At 39.0% G+C, this 21208-nt stretch overlaps 1 protein-coding gene across 2 annotated transcripts in view; it reads right to left on the bottom strand.

Moving 5' to 3' along the window:
- Positions 1-21208, bottom strand: part of UVRAG (UV radiation resistance associated) — a 99504-nt gene that overhangs the window by 59657 nt on the left and 18639 nt on the right. For both annotated transcript variants that reach the window (XM_009566423.2, XM_054085909.1), the window contains exons 3-6: positions 20644-20678; positions 18140-18301; positions 15824-15898; positions 11655-11740 (exon numbers count right to left, since the gene is read on the bottom strand). In XM_009566423.2, coding sequence (XP_009564718.2) covers positions 11655-11740; positions 15824-15898; positions 18140-18301; positions 20644-20678 — 358 coding nt within the window. The remainder of the gene's footprint in view (positions 1-11654; positions 11741-15823; positions 15899-18139; positions 18302-20643; positions 20679-21208) is intronic.

Genomic DNA, 21208 nt, shown 5'->3' with positions numbered 1-21208 from the left:
CAAGAGCTGTTTAGGGGTAGCTGTATCCCATCTAAATCATACATCAAGCCCCACAGCTTTGCTGGTTGCCAAAGGCAAGGGTGTGGAAAAAAGACTGCTGAGGCCAACAGCACTGCCTCACCCAAGGGCGCAGGCTCATGTTCCTAATGGAGTACCAAGACCTCCCGGAAACACTTCCTTCTGGGAACTACTACTTATACCTCCCACCTTCCCAAATGTATCTCAAGGCTGTTGACTACATAACATATGGACACACAGACCCAAGCCAAGGTTTGCTGACTATCCTGAACCTCATTCAGAGCTCTGCTGTCACATCACACAGCAGCATCTAAGCTCCTTACTTCAACAGTTTCCAGACTGTCCCTTTCCAAAAGTCTGGAACATTTTCTTTCTGGACATAAGAAAGTCTTACCCAAAACTAAAACTTACGGGAAGAGAGTTTGAACATTTCCCTTTTCCTTTCTCCCCCTTTCAATATTACAAGTCTTCACAACACACCATGTAGGTAGCAAAAATGTGACTGCTGAAAAGTGTTTTACTCTGTGAAAAATTATTTATGAAACTGATTGTTATAAGGGTCATTTGCCACACAAGTTCCTCAACACGATACTCAGCTAACCACCTACAAATTTTATAACAGCTCCAAGTTCTTCTGCCCACGCTCAAGTATAAGGAACAAACATCTGTTCAGACTTCTTAAACCAGTACACACACTAGCATATTTCAGTTTGGTTAATCTATATCTAAAGGTATATTCCATCCTGTGAAGCCTGCTATACAAACTAATTCAGCAATTAAGTCTGTTTTTAATAAGAAACTGGGGTTTAAGCCAAACATCATCCAGTCATTTTCTGCAATATAAAAAAACCCCTACAGTTAAACACGACTGCCTTGATGCCAAATAGCACTATTTACATTCGGTCAACCAGTATCAGTAGGTTTTCTTTCTTGCAATCCCAGTATGCTCACTATTGTTTCAATAACTTTAAAATGGTCACAGTAAGATCACGAACACATCTGAAGTTAAGTCTTCCAAGATTAAAATTTTAGGGACTTCATGTCACAGGAGAAGAAACTATGAACAGATACTCCCCTTCCCCAGCCAAAAAAGCCTTCACTGCACCCACATGGAAATCTTTGGTCATGCAGAAATGACAATACAAACTAAGCCATAAGAACATCAGCATGGAAATTTTGTCCATCATTTCTGCATGCACAAGTCTGACTTAAGTGGAGGCAATTATGATTACACCAATGAATAGAGACCAGAAATGAAAATTTATCTATAATGAATGCAGAGAAACTTCAACACTAATTGTCCATATATGGTTTGCATTTCTAGTCTGAATTCAAGTCCAACTCTACTGCCTAAAGTTAGCACAATTTGTGCTTCGAGTACAATCCGGCTTGGTTTAGTAATTGACAAGAATGAGGCAACTGATGGCAAAATACATACACTATCAGCCAACGCAGGATTCTTCCTAGATTGTTCAAGGTTTTTTATTATTTATTATTAAAATTAGCACTTCCACAGCACTTTAAGAGCTAATTCAGGGCTTCAAGAGGCCACTGGCCTGCTACCAAATTTCCTTTGGCAGTCAGGAAAGCCAAGCCAGTTACAGCAGAAACTCAAGCCTTTTTAAAGAGACAGCTTAGCCAACAGTGTCGTCATCCTGTGTCTGCAGGCTGTTCTGGTGTCTCTGCAGCAGCTCACAGCCATTGTCAGCCAGCAGCAGAGTAATACGAACATTAATTGTGACAGATTTACTGCTGTTGCTTGGTGCACTGAGAGCTGCTGTGCAATTGTCCAGTACCAGGTGAACTGCATGCTGCTGCCTGGGAAAGAACTGAAAAGCAAAGCAGACACTAAAATTCCTTACCACCCTAATACAGGTTGGAAGTAGAGATCCATGAAGCTGCTATTCTACTTCCATTCTCATACCACTTGCTTTGTAAGATGGAGCGACTAAGGAAACTACTTTCCCTTCCTTTGGAAGTTTAAAAGAAAGTAGGATAGACACAAAAATATCAGTCGTGTACTTTAAGCCAAGGTCAACAAAAGCTGCATCTCCAATGAATCTACAAAGAACCATCAAGAAAAATTTCAACATCTCTCTTCTTCACCAGATAGCTCCTGAGCTGATGAAATACAAGCTACTTGGGGTATTTCTCCAAGGTTTTCCTAGCCTGACATAGAATTGCTTCCTCCTCTCCTCACTCCCCAAATCCCTACTTTCTACCAGAAAATGACTGGATGATGTTTGGCTGTAAAATTTGAACCGATTCTAGCATGCAACATTCTGCTGATCAATTCAAGCTGGGTATAGACTTGGAGGGGGTGGGAAAAAAAAAAAAGTTGCCAAGTTTTTTTACTACTTCACCATTACATATCTTTGCAATAACATCCTTGTCTTGACTGCAAGATCAAGTAGTTTTCCTGACTTCCCAAAGACTGCACAAGGCAGCAGTCCGATATAACTTGACTTTACAACTTGGGAATGTGTTGTAATAACACATTTGCTCTTTCAGCTTGCAGTAAGTTTGAGGCAATGTTTGAAGGTTCAGATGAAGCACCTTTCTTCAAGACACACTGCAGTATCCTGCAACTGAGATATCCTTCTTGGTAATGAATTAGTCTAGTGATTTACTAGTTTATACAGCAAGTTCATTCCTGGCTGCAATCTTTAAAAATCTGAAAGCTGGAGCGTAGTGACAGTTGTGCCTATTAAGCTAACATATGCTTATATTTACATTAACAAAAGAGTCTCAGCTTTATTAGACATTTGATACATGATTTTGTAGTTCTATCATAGAAGCAAACAGATATTTGGCGTGTATCAGACACATGTGGATTTTTTATGTACAGAACTTTAAGCCATAAATAAATCAATTAATTACAGCAGTCATATAATTCAGCTACTTCTCAAGAGAAATAAATGCCTATGGTCTTATTTGCCAGAACAACCTTAGTCTGCAATGACACTAAATTTAAACTGAGAACTACTACCAGGGATTTAGAAAACAGAACATAACACTTCTGGCAATAAGTGAGATATAGGATCCTAGAAGTAAAATACCCAAAACTATTATTAAAGAAAAAAACAATCCAAGACTTTCCCATTAAATACCAAAAAATTGGAATGCACACTACTTTATATCAGTCCAGAAATTATATTATGGAGAGTGCCAGCCAGCTATAATATATTTTTTATGTAGGCCCTTAAACCATCATTTGTTACATCTGCTTTCCCACAAGAAAAATTCTTCTAATTTATACTCACACACTCCCCTCTCCCAACTTCCTTAGAAACCTATACTTACAATTTGTCAAAGGCAGGTGTAGGGTGAGAGAACACAGTAGGGAGTAAGAAGACAAAAAGACATAGGTTTGACTTGTTCATTTATGGCATTAAACCTCTACAAGAGCCAGTGCTGTAAGAAACTCAAACAAGACAGTGCTGTTCAAGCACAGATACTTTCCATCATTCCTTCAAACAGTTTTGAACCAACTTAAACATTAATGACTCAAATTAAGTTTCTGAATAATCAAGTCTGCGTAGACAACGCAACACTGGATGTCTTGAGCTATTTGTAAATGGAGAAGAACGGGAAAAAAACCCACATCTATCGGACTGGCAGCAGGGGAGGTGCTGGACTCCAGTGTGAGGAACATTTAGGTTATCTAGCCAATATAGATCATCTTCAATACACGTGAGGAATGAAGGGAAGAGAAGAGTCTTAACATGAAGCACAAACAATATCTTCCAGAAATTTAAGTCACAAAACCACAGATGTCTCTGTCCTCTTATTCCAATTCATAGATTTCACTCCAATATTGGGATGGATTTACAGTTTGACTTTATTAAAAGAACAAATGCATTTGTAGCAAATAAAAGAATTTTCTTTTCTTTTATACCTATGCTTATCAGCTGCCAGGGCAACAGGCAGAATCATATTAAAAATGTTGTAGACATAGCAGGAGGATAAACTATACGCAAATAAAAATTTCTGAAAGGCATAAATATTGTGAAGATGACTCCTACCAAAAGGACTGTGACACTGGTATAATCCAACAGCCTTTTGCCGCCATATCAATTGTCAACATTTCTTAGTATAAGATTCAAGTCTATTTCTGAGACAGCGATTGAGGCCAAGACTAGAGTTTACTGCACAATTGAAAAGGAAGATGCAGAAATTCAGCTTGAATGGGTTACAGGCTCCACCCAAAAAGGGAAATGGCTGCTCTTCAGCTGATTGTGCTCTTCCAGTTGCAGTCCACACAACTGATAAGGTGTTTGTGACAACTGAGCACAGGCCTTATCCACTGGAGGGAGAAGGAGAAACACTGGCCAATATTCAGGTGACTCATTTTTTGAAGCTGTAGACTGTTGAACTTTATTCCTGGAAGCAATCCCCAAAATCAAACTAAAGTTTACTGCCAAGAGAAGTATAATTCTGCAGCTGAAGTAGAGAAGGGAAGTCTCCACCAGACAATAGGATGGTCATTTACACTCAGGAGTCTTCTGCAGCTTCTCAGTCATAGGTACATTCCCCACTCTGCCCTTTTTTTAATTATCAAAGGGATAACTTAATCCATTGTATTTGTTCTCAGTCAAAACGCAGTACTGACTTTCTCTGATGTGGTTAAGTATTCCTGAGCATTCTGGAGATATGACTGCATTCACTGAAACGCTCACCCAGGCTGAAAGATAAAGCAATTAGCTGTACCATTCCTATCACGATAATTAGGACAAAGTTATAACAAAAATTAAGAATAGTCCCAACGCCATTGTTCACAAAATCCTCCACCTTAAACACATCAAGGTATCTGTTAGAAAATTAAGTTTAGTAACATGCTCTGTTTTTCATCCACTCTAAAAAAGCCAGAAAAAAGAAGGACTGGGTTATGACTTCTAATCCAATTCTATATTGCTTCATTTATATGGGCCTTTGCACACTGTCGCAAATAAAGAATAATGCTATTTTGGAATTTCTGCTCAGCTCTGTGTAGTCTCTCTCCTAACAGAGCTCTGAAACTGAACTTGATTGAGAGTTATCACACTTGTACTAAAAATCTGCCACTCTAGGGTGTTTTATGCGTCATGGCACATTAGGAAAGCTGAAGATAAGAGCAGCAACAGCAGCAAACTACTCACCCTGCAGTTAAGTTAAAATACAGAAAGCCTCCACCTCACTCATGCTTCATGTTTCAACTTGTCACGATCAACGTTGCTCTCTTCTACGGATTTTGGCAAAAGTCAGGCTTGTAAATTGATTCTTCTGATGACTGATTGGCCTCAGTTTCCATACAGCTTAGCACCATACAAGTAAAATGCTTGGGAACAGATCTGTCCAAAAGTTTTGATTGCACAAATGAAAATCTCTACGGAACCTCTCAAAAATATTCAGATCCCAGTTTCCATCTCCATCAGTACTTCTCAGGAAGGCACCACCCCACAATTCTAACCCACATGGTTTTTAGGCCAAGACAGATGACACTTGTTATATTGTTCATCCATTTCAGTACTGCTTAATAAAGTATACAGAGGCACTTGAGAGGTCCGATTACAGTTCGCATTTATTTATGCTGGCCTTAGGCCACCTGGGTTTTCATGTCCACAGCCAAGGGGATGCCTGCCTTGTCTTGGCTGCCTGTACTGTATGGAGAGCCAAGCCTTCCAGGTGGAAATCTTTCCTGTCAGAAAGATCAAGCCTGACCATCACAGAAAAAACAATCACACTTATCACTAGCAAAGGGAAGTTTTAGTAGAGGAACTAACTGATTTAAGGGCGTTAAGTCAAGCTAAGAGGAATCCTACTACCCATTCCACGTTTGAGACATCTGCTGAGAGGGGGCGATGGCAGCAGCAGTAGCAACATTAATGTCTGAGAGTCTGCAATGTGAGCCAGCAATTTGATTGCTTAGATACTCACAGGAAAAGCTACAACAAGGAACTGGAAGAGCACCCGGCCATTAGCAACAGCCTTTTCCTGTCACACACCCACCCCACCTTCACAGGATGTGGCACTTTTCCTACTGTGCGAACATCTGTAACTGCAACCTTTAGAAAGGCTTTGGTCACAGCTATGAGTTGAGATGCTTCTCCGAGCAAAGAACAGCAAAGGAAAAAGCTAGAAACAAAACAGTGTAAAGTTTTAAAATAGCAAAAAAAAAAGTGTCTCCTACCTTCCCTTATTTCTAACTATATATCCAATACCAGCAGCCTCCAGAGGGAACAGGGTACCAAAGAGACACTCCATATTTGCATGTAGTCAGAACTGCAGAGGCTAGAGGCCGAATCCTACCTACTGCACAGTTCCATTGAGCTAACTTCCTTCACAGAGATGAGGGTGGAAGGAGAGAAACTTAAGGGAAGCACAGCTTTATGTGGCTTAACTCTGGGTTTGTTCCCAAATGCTGCACAATAGTTAGTAGCTGACAGCAGGTTTTCTTCCTGCTTTCCCTCCTTTTCACCCTACCAAAAGTTTGGAAGCCTAAAAGCTTGGAATTGTTGCTTACAGCAAGTATACAATAGCAAAGTCTGACTGAGGTACTGTTTGTCAAGACAGGACACCTTGGCACTGTTCAAGACTAGCTTGTCTTGTGCTTCTCTCTAGCTTTAAACAGGACAATGTACCCCTAGGATACATCTTAGCAAAAAGTATTTTAAGACCATGAAGACCTTGTTCACTCCACCATTCTCCACTCAGAGGGCTTATGAAAAGCAGCTTCAAGTTTAGCATATTTTCCATGCATTAAAAATAGCTGCCCAAAGGCAGTTACTATATTTGGCACATTCCACTGACTCCATAGTCTCAGAGAAACTACTCTGAACTACTAATGAGGTTTTCAAGGCTACAACTCTATGTTGACTGTGTATTTTTGTCTCTGTTTCTAGTTTCAGAGATCAACTTGTTTAAGTACAGTTCATTCAGTAAGACTGCTAACAAAAATGCCCGAGATAGGCAGAGCTAAACAAAAGCCAGTTTTGTACTGTGCCCCCATATTTCAGTCTTGGTCACTTAAGATAGTTAATTTCACCATCATCTCAAAGTTTCACACTGCAGACAAACACCATCTACATGTGTATTCTTAAATAATACCTCTTCAGTGATAAGACACACACTCTACTTTAGACAAACAGTGATATTAAAAATGGCAAATCATGAAACAAAGCCTGTTACTTGAAGCACAACCCTGGCCACAGACAGAATATGAAATCCCAGGACAAAAGGCATACTTAAGGCACTAGGACTCATGACAATTTCTAGGAACTTGTATTTCTACTTGTCATGAATCAACATGCCCGATGTCCAACACTGCACTGCAAGTTTCTTTGAGCCCCTAACCTAGAAAGTAGTCATTAGTTTCTAGCTCAGAAGTCGAGCTCTGGTCCTCTTCAAAGTAGTGTTTTGTCACTGGCAATCTTGGGCCATTTAAAGTCACCAAACCTGGGCCATCATTGCTGTGACATGAAACACAGGGAAATGGTCCACTTAGTTTTACAACCTGGTTCGAAAAGTCATGTTTACCCGTCCAGGGCACTGCTACCAGATTTATTTGCTGATCACGAGAGTCAAATAAAGACAGCCTGTGAGGTTCTCTGGAGTTGTTCTGTTTTTTCAAGATTTAATCTACTAGATCCGGTAAACATGCAGCAGTAGCAGAGAAAGCCCTTTAACACCTGGAAGTTTTATTTAAATCAACTTTAGCCAGCTTAGATATTAGCAATATTACAGCACTTGCCTGGAGCTGGTCTTTTCTTTACCTCCAGCACTCAACTTGTACCAGCGTCAGATTTTGTTGTTGTTGTTAAAAGGCAATAATTTTTAGAACAACAATATAACCAAAATGTTTTAATTTATACTAACTCTGGCTAAATAACAGAAACATGCCATCCCATCTGCTGAAGGAATAGTTAAACTATATAGAAAGTGGGTTTGACTGGAGAGATAAAAATACAGGAAGCAAAACTTCAAAGGGGCATGTTTCACTAATTCTTAGGGCACTTTTTGCATCCAGGCAGAATCTGGAATAATTTCAGGGCCTTCCATATTTGGAGGCACAAAAGCTATTAGCAGACCAATTGCTCCAAGTGTCACAATACCATGAAAAGTTGTTGCAGTATACAAGACATTACTTTTTGTATCTAGAAACTGAAGTAAAACTTTAACGTACAGTATTTTAAGCCCATTCTTTAGTGATTGCCAGCATATCTCATCTTCCTAACACTACTTAATTCTGAAAAGTCTATCTTCCAAAGTTTAAAGAAAAGGAAGGATAGAAGACTAAGAGAATAATAAATATTCCCATTCCCAATACTATTCCCATTAGCGCAGCAAACGTGCCGAGAGCTTGATTATGGAGACATGTCCAGAACATGACCTCAGATGCATTTGGCCCACTCCGAGTGTTATGTGAAAGGTGAAACGTGTTACCATATAACCTATTACTACCGGCTACAAAATATTTAGAAAGCCTCTAAGTGACCTTTTTTCAGGAAATCAGACAATATGGCCAAGGGACAAAACACTCAAAAATTTAGCTTTCCAGTTGGGATGGTTAATTTTTGTTAGCTAGTCTTTTTAAAACAAATGGCTGGAAGAACATTTGTCATTTACATATGGCATGAATAACTTATTAGCACCACCACATTTGCCTGAGGATCTTACGCCTGCCCCAAAACAAGAAGGTTCACAAGCTACAAAAGTGCTGAGAACTTCTTTGTATAAAGCTAAGTTCTTTGGGTACTTAAACTTTTCCTCCTGCATAATTAACTTGTAAATCTATGTAATTAAGCATCTCAGCACACAGGCACTATTTTAATCCAACACTCAAAACATTTTCTACTGTTCACACACTCTGGCATGCCTAATTATTTTTTCAATCAATATAATTGGAGCCAAGCATGTGCTTCTCCTTAAGGCCTATTCACAAGCTTTGTAAGTTTCAGTTATTCACTTGTTCCAAGAAGTAAAAAAAAAAAAAAAAAGAAATCATTTCTCCCCCAAAAACACAGTTTTGACAGCAGACAGAGACCAACCACAGAAGTTCTCAGTTTTCAGTTTTTCAAGAGCTAAGTGTTGAGCTAAAAATCTGTGCTCTCAATACATTTTCACAATGTACACCTGATCGCAGTGGCTATTCCACACCCGGCAGCATGGTACCAACAGAATAACTGTGACGCAGACACCATCATCACCAGGACTTACTGTCTTTTTTAACTTAGAAGTTTAAACAAAGCCAGTACAAGCTGTTCTTCATAATCACATCTCATAAAACCACGAGATGTGATTATGAAGAAACCACATGTGTAGCTTGTGAATTTTTACTACAGACAAATATCGTACCATGAGAAAGTCTTCAAAATGTGGGATTTATGTGACCAGATGCAAACCTTTAGAATGTAGACACCTCCCTATTCTCTTTATAGCCAATGGACAGAAGCAGGCAGACAACAATTCATTTCCTCCCAAAGTACATGTCCTGTCAAATGAATAACAACTCAAGTTATGCCCAAGTCTCTGTTCTGGTTCTAAGTGGAACATGCTCTCAAAAAAAACTACGTTTGGAAAGAATTCACAGGCTAGTTACTCAAGTCTGGACTCCTGAAAGAGGTGGCAAACCAGACCACTTGGTAGGAGGAAAAGGACACATGACAAAAAAAAAGACTAGAAAAAGAAATAAACACTATCACCAGTCTTTTGAGCTAGATATCAACGGTAAGCAGCAGCAGAGAAAGTGCACCTGTAAAAAAGCAGTTAACGTTAGAGGGTATAGAAAGAATTCAGACTACACAGACAACTTTGCCTCAGTTGCCAAGGAACTTTCCTAGCTAGGAAGTAAACAGGCAACAATAACACCTAGGTATGGTCACAAATTATAATTTCTAACTTTTGCCAGAACTAGACAACGCAGTGGAACTAGGCTCCTTTACAAGGTATGTAGAATCCACTGAAATAGAATCCGCAGTAGGCCTGGTGCTGAAAACTGGGAAAAAAAATGTTCTTTTTAGTACAAAGCAGACAGAATGGAGGATGTCTTAGCTCAGAGCAGGGCTAAACAGGATTTAAACCCAAGAGCATGCCTAGAAACTGTAAGAGATAGCGCCTGGACTCTCACCTTCCCAAGACTGAGCAAAATGCATGACTCCTGTAATCAGGTTTCAAAACAGCACTGGTGATAATCCAGCAAGAAGAGCTTTATCAAAGCTGACATCTTCATTTCTTATCAGACTTAGGATAGACAGTCAGACAGTTTCAGAATTGGACAGGGTTAGGCAGGACTCCAGTTGGTCAAGTCCATGACCAGCTGGGATAGCAGTGTTTTTCTGGAGCATGCTTCATACTACAAAGAAGTGCAAAGGAAATGTGAAAAAATGCATGAGCAAATTAATCGGGATGATCAGCACACACTTTCTTCTTTCTATTTAACAAAGACTGAACGTTAGGTACCATAAGAGTTGTCTTCTAATGGACTGTGCCACAACCAAGCAGGACTTCATAACACCCCCTCAACTGTTTTCCACTAAAAGCAAGAAGACAGAAATTTATAAAGCAGCCTTTAGTTTAAATATGCTTTATGAAATCAAGAAGCAGCACATTTAAATTTTAAGAGAGTTTATAAAATAAAGAACTGAGTAAGGATCGCAGAGTTAACTTTTCCTGCCGTTTTCTTCACTACAGAACAGAGAACCAACACTTCTTGCAGGCAACAGTGACACCTACTGTTAAACACTACTAAATGCATTCAACTTTTACGACTGATAAAAAAACCAAATGCATTTTTCTAAACGCTTCTGAAAGCATATTAAATACTTCCTTCTCAAGGGTCTCCTTTGTAGCACATCTATTGCTAATACTGCAGAGCTGAAGATATCAACCTGCCTTGTAAAATGCCTTTTAAATACAAATTCCTTAAAGCCAACCTACCAAGTGTTTAAAACCTCTATTTCTCACAGTTACCATTCCTGAATTATTAGAATTAAAGCAGATCTAAAAAAAAAAAAAGCCTTTTTGTTCACCTTCAAATTAGCATTTTGTGTTTTTCACACCAGAGGTACCTAAGTAATCACCCAAAGTGCAGTCACTACATCTTTTTTATACCATATGCGTGCTGGAGTAACTGAATCCTGATTATGCAGTGCCTCTTTTCTGGATTACAAGGGAGAATTATGCAAAAGGTACGTTCAATTCAGTGGTTCAGCACAAAACGCACCACAAACTCCTTCACACACAGGCACTCAGGCATGTAGCTGCTTTGTTCCAACTACAGCATTACCCCACCAAGTTAAATTTTCGCAAGTTGCCTTATTCCCATTGTTCTAATTAATTTAAATAAATTTTAACTTTGTTGAGGAGACCAGAGTAGGGGCTTCCCACAGAAGCTCCACAATCTCAGCATTTGCAAGGCAAGTCCATGGGCTAGCTCCATAGCCAGCTCTAGTCCAGAGTGTTCAAGTGTCACCAGGGCAGAAGCCTAGAGATCACCAAGGAACGTATATACACGTTCCTGCTACCAGCAGTAAATCAGCACTATCTTAGATATCATCTTTGCACATTCCAGTCCAGAGAGCTTTTTTATATTCAAAAAGGCTCCTTCCACAAACACTAAAGAAATTACAATAACTACAGAATATTCTCAAAAACCTTACCTAAGCAAAGAGAAGACATCGTAAGAGTTACGAACACAGTTCTGATCCACCTGGAGAAGACTATTCTTCAGGGTACCTGAGTGATCCTTAAGGCAAAGAAAGAATGTTAATTTAAGAATCAAAAATTTTAATCTTGACTAAAAGCATGTACTTTTGATAGGAGAACAAATGATCTCACATTTAATGTATTTTAATTCTATCTTCATACAGTTTTACGTACAGTAGGCAGAAACAATTTAGGGCAGCAGTAACACAAAGTTCAAGTCTGGTCTACAACAGTACTTATCTATGAAGATGTTAAGGACCTATTATTTTATCTGGGTTCTAGACATGGAGTGTGTTTTATTGAATTTATAATCCATTACTGCACAACTTTTATGCCCAGAAACTCTGAGGGATGCAATTTACAGTACTGCCAGTCTTCAGCTTCATATTCAAGAGCCTATTCAGTAATGTGACAGAGGTGTACAACACCACAAGATAGAGCTCTATTCTTTATCTATCCTCTAATACACTTAAAAGATCAAAGCAATCTTGCTTTTGAACGATGCGAACAAGTTTCTGGAAGTTACAAGAAAAGTATGTAATTCTAATGTGACCAAAGTGTAGATGCTACCCAAAAGGCAGGTCTGGTTTTATTTCTATAAGGAGACAACAGAAAGGTAGTCATGAACTGAAAGGTATACTTGCTTCCCTAAATGCACTTTCTGAGAAGACATCCCTGCAAGACCAAGGGCAAGTCTTACCAGTCACGAGCAGCAAGCATAAAATGGTTGAAAGAAAATTTGAAAGTTAAGAAGGCATTGAAGAAGCCAAAGAAGCAGCAGCCTGGTTTTAGGAAAGCCAGTATAGTACTCAGTACTCAATTCTGTTGAACCTGGTTATAAAATGTTTTTACACACAAACGTGCAGTGTCAGACAAAAAAAAAGCAGATTCAGAAAACAGCTAAAGGATTGGGAATACTTTAAGTACAGGCTGACAGCTTCTAAAATATCTCTGAAGCTCACATTTATTTTAGTCAAACATTGGTCCAGTTCAAGCAGATCCAAATAGAGTTTTAGTATATGATTACTAGAAATGATGAAACTAAGAGAGAAATACAAGTGCTTCACTGGTGCCATGCCTGAAAGGAAACAGGAAAATAAGTTGGACGTGGTTGTGACAAAAGAAGCAGAATCCTGCTGAAACCTTCTGGCAAAATTACTGTATAATTTGTTACAAACTAATAATTAAAAAACTTGAAAAAAAGTTGGAGGTACAATCGCGTGAAAGTCAAGTGTGGTTAAGAACAAAGCAGCTATGATTTGCAGTGCATATTTGTATTTACATTGAGAAGAAAAGCTGTAAATGCTAGAAGAGGAGTTACACGAGCACTGTCAGACACCTACAGTAAAGAAGCAATACCCTTCAGGCTTCAAAAATAAACAAAGGCTTTTAAAACCTTATTTACCAACTTTTTTCTTGCCATGAGCTAACTCATCCACAGCAGCAAGAAAACTACAACTTGAATAAGAACATTACCCAAATAAAACGTTCATCTTTTTCCATTCCTATCAGCAACAGCCAAGTTGCTGCTAGACAGAAGAGACAGAATAAAGATAAAATCCTAAATATCTAATTATCGCTGAGCATAAAGAATTTAAAAGCTTTCTGACATTCAGTAGGAGGAAAAAAAAATAAAAAGTGAAGAATGAGGCCCTGGATATGGTTCTTTTATTCTGGTACAGCAGTAAGGGCTATACTATAATTGCCTTGCTTGACTAGAATTTCCCCACTGGTGTTACTGCTAGAGTTTTCTACTTTGCTCATTTTTGTGACAAGAACTTCCTACAAAGCAAGTATTTCAGACACAAACCTGTAGTTTGAAGGTTACCTTATAGGTAAGTGGGCTTGAAGGGTCTAAAGTAGTAGATAAAGTGTATTACCTACTGAAGCTGTTAGCTTCCAGTGCTTCAGTTTTATATTGAATGTTCAGCAATTAAAATAGTCCTACATAGGCATGTTGCTCTCGCTTTGATCACCAAAGAGATATCCATTTGATCAATGAATCCACAACTTTCATCAATAAACAGTTGTGACAGTGCCTAACATCTCTGCCCTATTTCAGTTTATTCTGCTACAATTGCTTTCAGGCTCTCACCTCTCTTAATACAAGTACATTTACAGGGTAGAAATGTAGGAATTTGCATTTAGTTCCAGATGGATCAAGCAATGCTCAGAAGTACAACTACAGTGCATTTTGAAACTCGGAGTTCATAAAACATTGCCAGAATGTTTTAGTCCATCTCCAAAAATTTCTTATTTTGGCTCATAAATAGCCTTAGTTAATGACAAATATTTAATACACTAATAAAACATACTTTATTGTCAGTCTCCATAAATCTACTTTGGCAATTTACTTAGTAGTCCAAAGAATTATTGAAATAACACAGGTTACTTGGAGAATGGGAAAAAAAAAAAAAAATACTATCGTTTTACTTTGTCCATACTGAGATGTGCAAAAATAGAGGACACTTCCAACGCTGACTGAAGTGCCTTTGTGCACAAGGTTTTCATACGTGCCAGTGCAAACTAAAACTGCTATTCCATCCATGCATGATTTCAAAAATTCAGGCTTGTGACTAAGATACCGTGCAGTATCAGAGGCCACCATGACCACCAGAAAGAAAAAAAAGCACTGCAGGAGATCAGAAACCTGACACCGAAACTCCCTTCCTACAGGAGGTTTCAGATGGTGCTTCATAAGTAAAGTTCAGTACAACCACCAAAGTGGGGCTGCATAATATTTAGAATATACAGCATTGAAATAAACACTATAAAGTAAGACCAACTAAGATCAGAAATACGCCTTAGGTGCACACAGCTTCTGATGGGTACAGGAAGAACTTGCTTCTGCCAACTAGTTTGGCTTGAACAGCACACAAGTCACTTAAATACAGGAAATATGTATTATAAAAGTAAAGATGCAGGTAAAGGGACTGACAATTGAAGCAATCAGAAACTACAGAGCAGAGTGGCAAATTTCTAGGCCTTGCAACCCAAAAGAACCGAATATATTGTAGGGAAGGACACAGAAGGAGATTATTTGTGCTCTACGTAGGCTACGACTGCATCTTCAACTGAGCTACAAAGCATGTATAAGAGTTAAAACCAAGATGCACTCAAACTTTACGAGGCAAGAAGCAAGTCCTGACAACAATAAGGAAAAAGGATAGTGTTGCCGTCACTGATTTTAGGCCCAGATTATTAATACTGAAATTGTGAAAAAGCAGAATTGCATCCTGCTTCAGGAAAACTGAATTTACAGCAATCGGGAAGCAGAGTCTGAACTGTGTACCAAACCATCTACAACTGGAAGGATAACAATCAAAATACAAAACAGAGTTTGGAGGCTTGCATATACCTCGAGCGCTTTGCACACATGGCTTCCCTTGTGCCTTGCTCCACATTCCCCACGTGTGAATGGTCACCCATGCTGCTACCTGTAAAGCCATTGGCTCCATTCAAAGTCCCACATAACTGGACTTGCTAGTTGGTTGTGGCTAATGCAGAAACTGTAGCAGTGTTTCAAGGACTCATTTTTTCTCCAGCCAGGCACTCCTTATAGAACAGCAGTTTCAGATTATAAAAACAAACCTTTCAGCTATGCTATTTACAATAGGCAAATTTAAACTTTTTCATAATCAATTAAATCAGCATTGCCATAGAACTAATTTGGCTGCAGTCATAATACTACCTGGACAAGCACAAATACTACAGAGGAGCCTTTGGAAAAAAAACATGGGGTGAAACAGTTGCAACACAGAGCAAATAAACAGCTTCCCATTTAAAAGCTGCAAACTCTGGTTTCAAGAGCGATAACCAAAACTCGACACGCTTTTATATGGCACGCTTTGCCATGAAAATAAGACTTAACAGCCATAAGATTTTCAAAATGCTCTACATTTGAATGAGATGTCTGCCTCAAAGAATGAAGTCAAGGTTTATTTTCAATAACTAGGGATTTTTCAGCCCTAAAATGAACTCTCAGTCTTGCCAAAACAGTATTTCTTCTCAAAACGAAGCATTTCAATGTTCTGAGCATCCAAGTGTGAAAATTTAAGTTAGGAGTTGATTTTCAGCTCATCACCAGCACTAACAAGCCAGAACAAATATCAAATACCTTTACCTTCTGTTCAAATGAAGCTCCGTAATAACCATCATTGAGACCAAAAATAATCTCATTTGGGCTTCTTGCATGTATCTGCAAGAAGAGAAAACATACAATTTTACAGTCAGCTTACTATGACTTTACACTGCAAATGAGCATAAATTGCTGTTTGATGGTCAAGTACAGGTTTTCAGCACCTCTAACTCTAGCACATGAAACTTGAGAAAACTGAATTTAACTACAGAAAATGCATTTGCTTCGTAACTTTTACAACAGTCACTGAATATGTTCAGCCACACTATCTCAAAATCAGAAACACCAGCCAGAGCATCCTTCCTACTGTTGCATTTCCAGCTAACAGAAATAACTAAGAGACCTAGAAACTAATCAAACAGATAAGTCTCGAGAGTAAACAGCCTTCACATGATCATTATCTAAAACAATACTCAATAGTAGGCTTCTGTGGTCACACTAGACACAAAATTAGTGTTCAGCACTATAGCTAATAACCTGCTATTAATATAAAGAACTTTATTTCAGTTAAAACCATGCACTACAGAACAGTCTTTAGGAAGCCGTTTCTTCGGTCCAGTAAAAACAAATTGAAACCTACACTCTGAAGGGTCTAACAGCAATACAGATAATTTAATGGATAAGCAGTCCATATGGTACTGTGTTTTAGACCTGTGATTAAAACAATGTCGGTAATACATCAATGTCTTTTATCTACTGCTGAACAGCGTTTGCACAGCGCCAAGGCCTCCTGTGCTTCTCACTCTCACTTTGCCCCTGCAGTGAATAGGGCTGGGGATGCACAAAGGCTTGAGAGGGGACACAGCTGGGACAGCTGACCTGAAGTGGTCAACAGCTCCATGTCCAGATGCAGATCCATGACAACTAGTGTCCCTCAGGGGTCCATACTGGGGCTAGTACTGTTTAATATTTTAATCCATGATACAGACAGCGAGATCAAGTGCACCCTCAGCAAGTCTGCAGATGACACCAAGCTGAGTGGTGCAGTTGTCACAGCAGAAGGACAGGATGTCATCCAGAGTGACCTGGACAAGCTGGAGAAGTGGGCCTCTGCAAACCTCATGAGGTTCAACAAGGCCGAGTGTAAGGTCCTACACCCAGGTCAGGGCAACCCACAGTTTCAAAACAGAATGGGGGATGACGTGATTGAGAGCAGCCCTGAAGAGAAAGACTTGGAGGTACTCATTTATGAGAAGCTCAACATGAGCCAGCAATGCATGCTTGCAGCACAGAAGGCCAACTGCATCCTGAGCTGCATCAAAAGAAGCGTGGCCAACAGGTCCAGAGAGGCTATTCTGTGCCTCTACTCCTACAAGAAAGCTGGAGAGGGACCTTTTACAAGAGCATGTAATGCTAGAACAAGGCGGTGGATTGCTTTAAATTGTAAGGGGAAGATTTAGACTAGACATTAGAAAGAAATCCTTCATGACAAGGGTGGTGAGGTACTGGAACAGGTCACCCAGGGAAGTTGTGAATGCCCCCTCCCTGGAAGTGTTCAAGGCCAGGCTGGCCTGGTCTGGTGGGAGGTGTCCCTGCCCATGGCAGCAGAGGGAGTGGGAATTAAATGATCTTTAAGGTCCCTTCCAACCCAAATCATTCTATAATTCTGTGAACTGACCAAAGGGATATTCCATACAACATTATCGCAGCTTAGCGGTAAAAAATAGGTGTCAGTCTTTGCAAGGCAGCTGTTGCTCCAAGACTGGCTGGGCATTAATCTGCTGGTGAGAGGCCATGAGTGACCACCTTTGCATTACTTATGTATTTTTGTTCCCCATCTCCCCTTTTTCCTTTCAATTATTATTAAAGTGTCTTTATTTTAACCTAGGAGGTTTTTGTCACTTTTGCAATATGGGCTTCTTTTTGAGCCGCTTTTACTATAAGCTCCACAATACAGAGAACACCTCACATGTCACCTCTTCCCAGACTGAAGAGCTTTGATGAGGTATCATTACTATGAGAATGGATTAAAACTATAATACAGACAAACACTATGATCTATACTCATTTAACTATACATACAATCATATAGCTGCGTCCTTGAATCAATGCACTGCAATTTAGAGCGGAGTGCTTGCAGTACCATTTAAGAGGTTCAGTCAGCAACAGTTGACCGAGTTAAAATATTCAGCTAGTCAAGATTTAAAATGCTGAAGTAAGTTAACATGTATCTCTGCAATCAAACTTTAAAATACACATTTCAATTGCATTTATTTCCTTTCTTAGCATTCTACACACTTGTTCATCCAGACGTTTTATTTCCTGAAGTAAAAAGTTGAGAGGAAACCATTTTAACATTACCTGCTGGCCCAAGTACTTTAACCCATCTAGATTGACCTTCCATTCAATCAAAAGCTGGAAGTGCTCCTTCTTGCCACCCCAGATCCTCACAACAAAACAAGACACAGAGGTATCGAGACGATCAGGCATTATTCCAAAGTCCAGACTCCTCCATGTTGGATTCTGTAGGTATTCAAAGAGGGATAAAAACAACTCAAATAAGATTAAACTAATTCTAAAATTCAGAAAGTAGCAAAATCCATGTCAAAGAACAAAAAAAACCTTAAGAACAACGAATATCAGCCAATTCAAGGTTCACACAGAGTTGAAGCCAAATGGCTCTGCTGCTTCCTTATTCTGTTTTCTAGAGAAAATTCTCAGTTTAAAAGCTACATGTCATACTTCAGGAACACATGAGTGGGTTCTGCTTCCTTCCAATATAAGGTGTTGAAGAAATAACTTCAGAATTTACTAGTTCAGTTTAGCCAAATCAGGAACTTAGAAGTGGAAGTAAGATTTCTTTCCAAGTTATAATTCAGCTTCTGAAAACTAGCATATAGCTTATTTTGCTGAAGTTAAATTTAAAATCATAGAATCATAGAATCACCAGGTAGAAAAGGACCCACTGGATCATCGAGTCCAACCATTCCTATCAACCCCTAAACCATGCTAATCTATTCACCAATAAGTACGTATGCATAATTTATTTACAGGTTCGTTCACATTCTTCCCCTCTTTGATTGATGTTGATGGCAATCCTCAAACATTGTCACTAAGAGCTCCTCTTTACTCCAAGAGACTAGACTTGCATCTCAGCTTTACAGAAGCAGCATATGTGAAGCTAAACTGCAACATGTATTCCACTAGAACTACAATTTGCAAGCACAATGAATTCCAAAAACTTAAATTCACCTTGATAATATTTCTATTAAGAACTTGTAGAAACTGTTGTAATTGGCCAAAGCTGCAACCAAATCAAGGCACTCCCACACTGCTGGTGCCAAGAGCCAGATACCAGTTTTAGGACTTTCACAGGATGTCCAAGTCTAGAAATGGCAAAGCCCTTTTTATATGCATCTCCCTCCTCATCTGCAGACAGAAATGGCAGCTCCTCCAAAATAAAATGTAGGAATCCACTACCCCATGAAAGAACAAGCTTTTCATTCTAGTGCCTAAGCAGCCCAGAACAGGCCAAGCATCTCTGAACTGGTATTAGGCAATTTAGAATACAATGCCTCTGAAAGAGATGGGAGAGGCAAAGTAGCCCAGTAAGTATTACAGAAAGAATGCAATAATCAAGTTTTCCTATGGAACAGGGATATTTGGTAGCTATTCAGGCACAGGAATACCAGGTCATTAAAACACTCGCAAGTGATGTACAGAATTTGCCTAGGACATCTTTTATCTAGATTTTTTGTCATTCTATCCAATACTTCATTTGGTTAGATTCCCTTTTTGTTGTTCCTTTTCCTGATTTAGAATAAAAACTCAAAGTCCTGAAGTCTCAAGGAACTTGACTCTTGCACAAGCTAAGAGCCTTGCAGATGTAAACAACGTTTTCTCCATTTGGGAGGTTTTCAAAGCATTTACAACCCTATGTGCTACAAATGGTGCAGTTGTACCTTGGTAATGCAGATATTTAGAAGTCTGTTTACCAGGTTTTCAAACACCTGCAACATCCTGCTCCCACAAAGAGACCTGGTCTCTTCACTGATCTGAACTGGAAAATTTAGAAACTCCACAGCACTTCCACGCTCAAGTTTCCTAAAGCTATTAGCTCTTCAAAGAATATACCTGTTTATATATGCAGGTAGATGTTCTTCAGTATTCAGCTACATGATAAAGAGGTGTTCAAAGAAATCAGCGGTATATTCTGCAACACTGTTTGACTCTCCCTTTATTTGAGGGTGTTGCAAGCACGGCTTCCACTTCTACACCTAGGCTGCTAAACTGCACAGAATGAGCTTCTAATGTATATTACTTTGGGTGTTCAGATTCAAGCGTTCCACAAATAAGCAATCTGTAGACACTGAAATAAAAGCAGCTACTTCTGTTGCCAATACCAGCAAGAAGAGAAAAAAAAAATTATGAACTGCAATCTGCATTACAATGCCCGCAATCTTCAGATTCTGAAAGAAGTTAGACCCAACTAATACTACTTTGCCCGTTTGGTGTTCTCAATATTAAAAATGGTTATATATTTTGAAGCTAAACCTGAGCACTGAACAATTTTCACATTAAAACGCCCCACCCTTGGAGTGTTTGGTGCTATCTACAAAAGTACCAACAGATTATAGCTCCACAGCTGTTAAAACAAACTTGCATTTCTACTATTCAATAATTCACTCTATTCCAACCCTTGTGAAAAGAACCTGGAAAGGAGGAGGAGAATAAAGTGAAGCTTCCAGAAGAACTGAAGAATGTAAATACACATTTAACAGTTACACCATTCAGCAAAGAAATCAATATACTGCAATAAATACATCATTTTAAAAAGGAAGTTTTTCTATATTAAAATAACTTACCAGAGAATTCTTGATCACTTCACTCCTATAAAATTCTAAAGAAAAATGAGTAAAAAAACCACCTTTAGATTAGGTTAAACACCAATACAAATCTTAGTATTTTAGCTTTTTGTATTTCAAATAAGTCATACATATGAAAGACAAATGCTAGTGGGTCTAGTTTATCAGCAATAAGTGGATGAGAAAGACTTTAAGAAGCAGACATGCTTTCGACTAAAAGTAGTCACTCACATTTAATTATTAGAAGCCATTATTTAAATTTAGCATTTCATCTTCATACCCAAGATAATCCCCAAGACGTGCTCCCATACTTTACAATATTTGGATGACATCTGCAAAGTGACTAGTTTGTCATACAACATCTTCCTGGAGGAGTGTAGCATGGATAAACTAATTGCACTGCTTTCCTGAAGAGTAAGGGTGACCTGTTCCAGATGCTTAGAAAGTGAACAGCCAAATTACCCCATGGGAGGTGCCAAGAACCCTGTATTTAAATGGAAATAAGTAACTGCTGACATATGGGCCTTGTCTTTCCCAGCCAAAATAAGAGCTTAAAAGTCTCTAG

This window comes from Cuculus canorus, chromosome 1, assembly GCF_017976375.1.
Source record: "Cuculus canorus isolate bCucCan1 chromosome 1, bCucCan1.pri, whole genome shotgun sequence".
Lineage (NCBI taxonomy): Eukaryota > Metazoa > Chordata > Aves > Cuculiformes > Cuculidae > Cuculus > Cuculus canorus.
The sequence above is the reverse complement of the archived record's forward strand: the minus strand, read 5'-3'. Positions and strand labels throughout refer to the sequence as shown.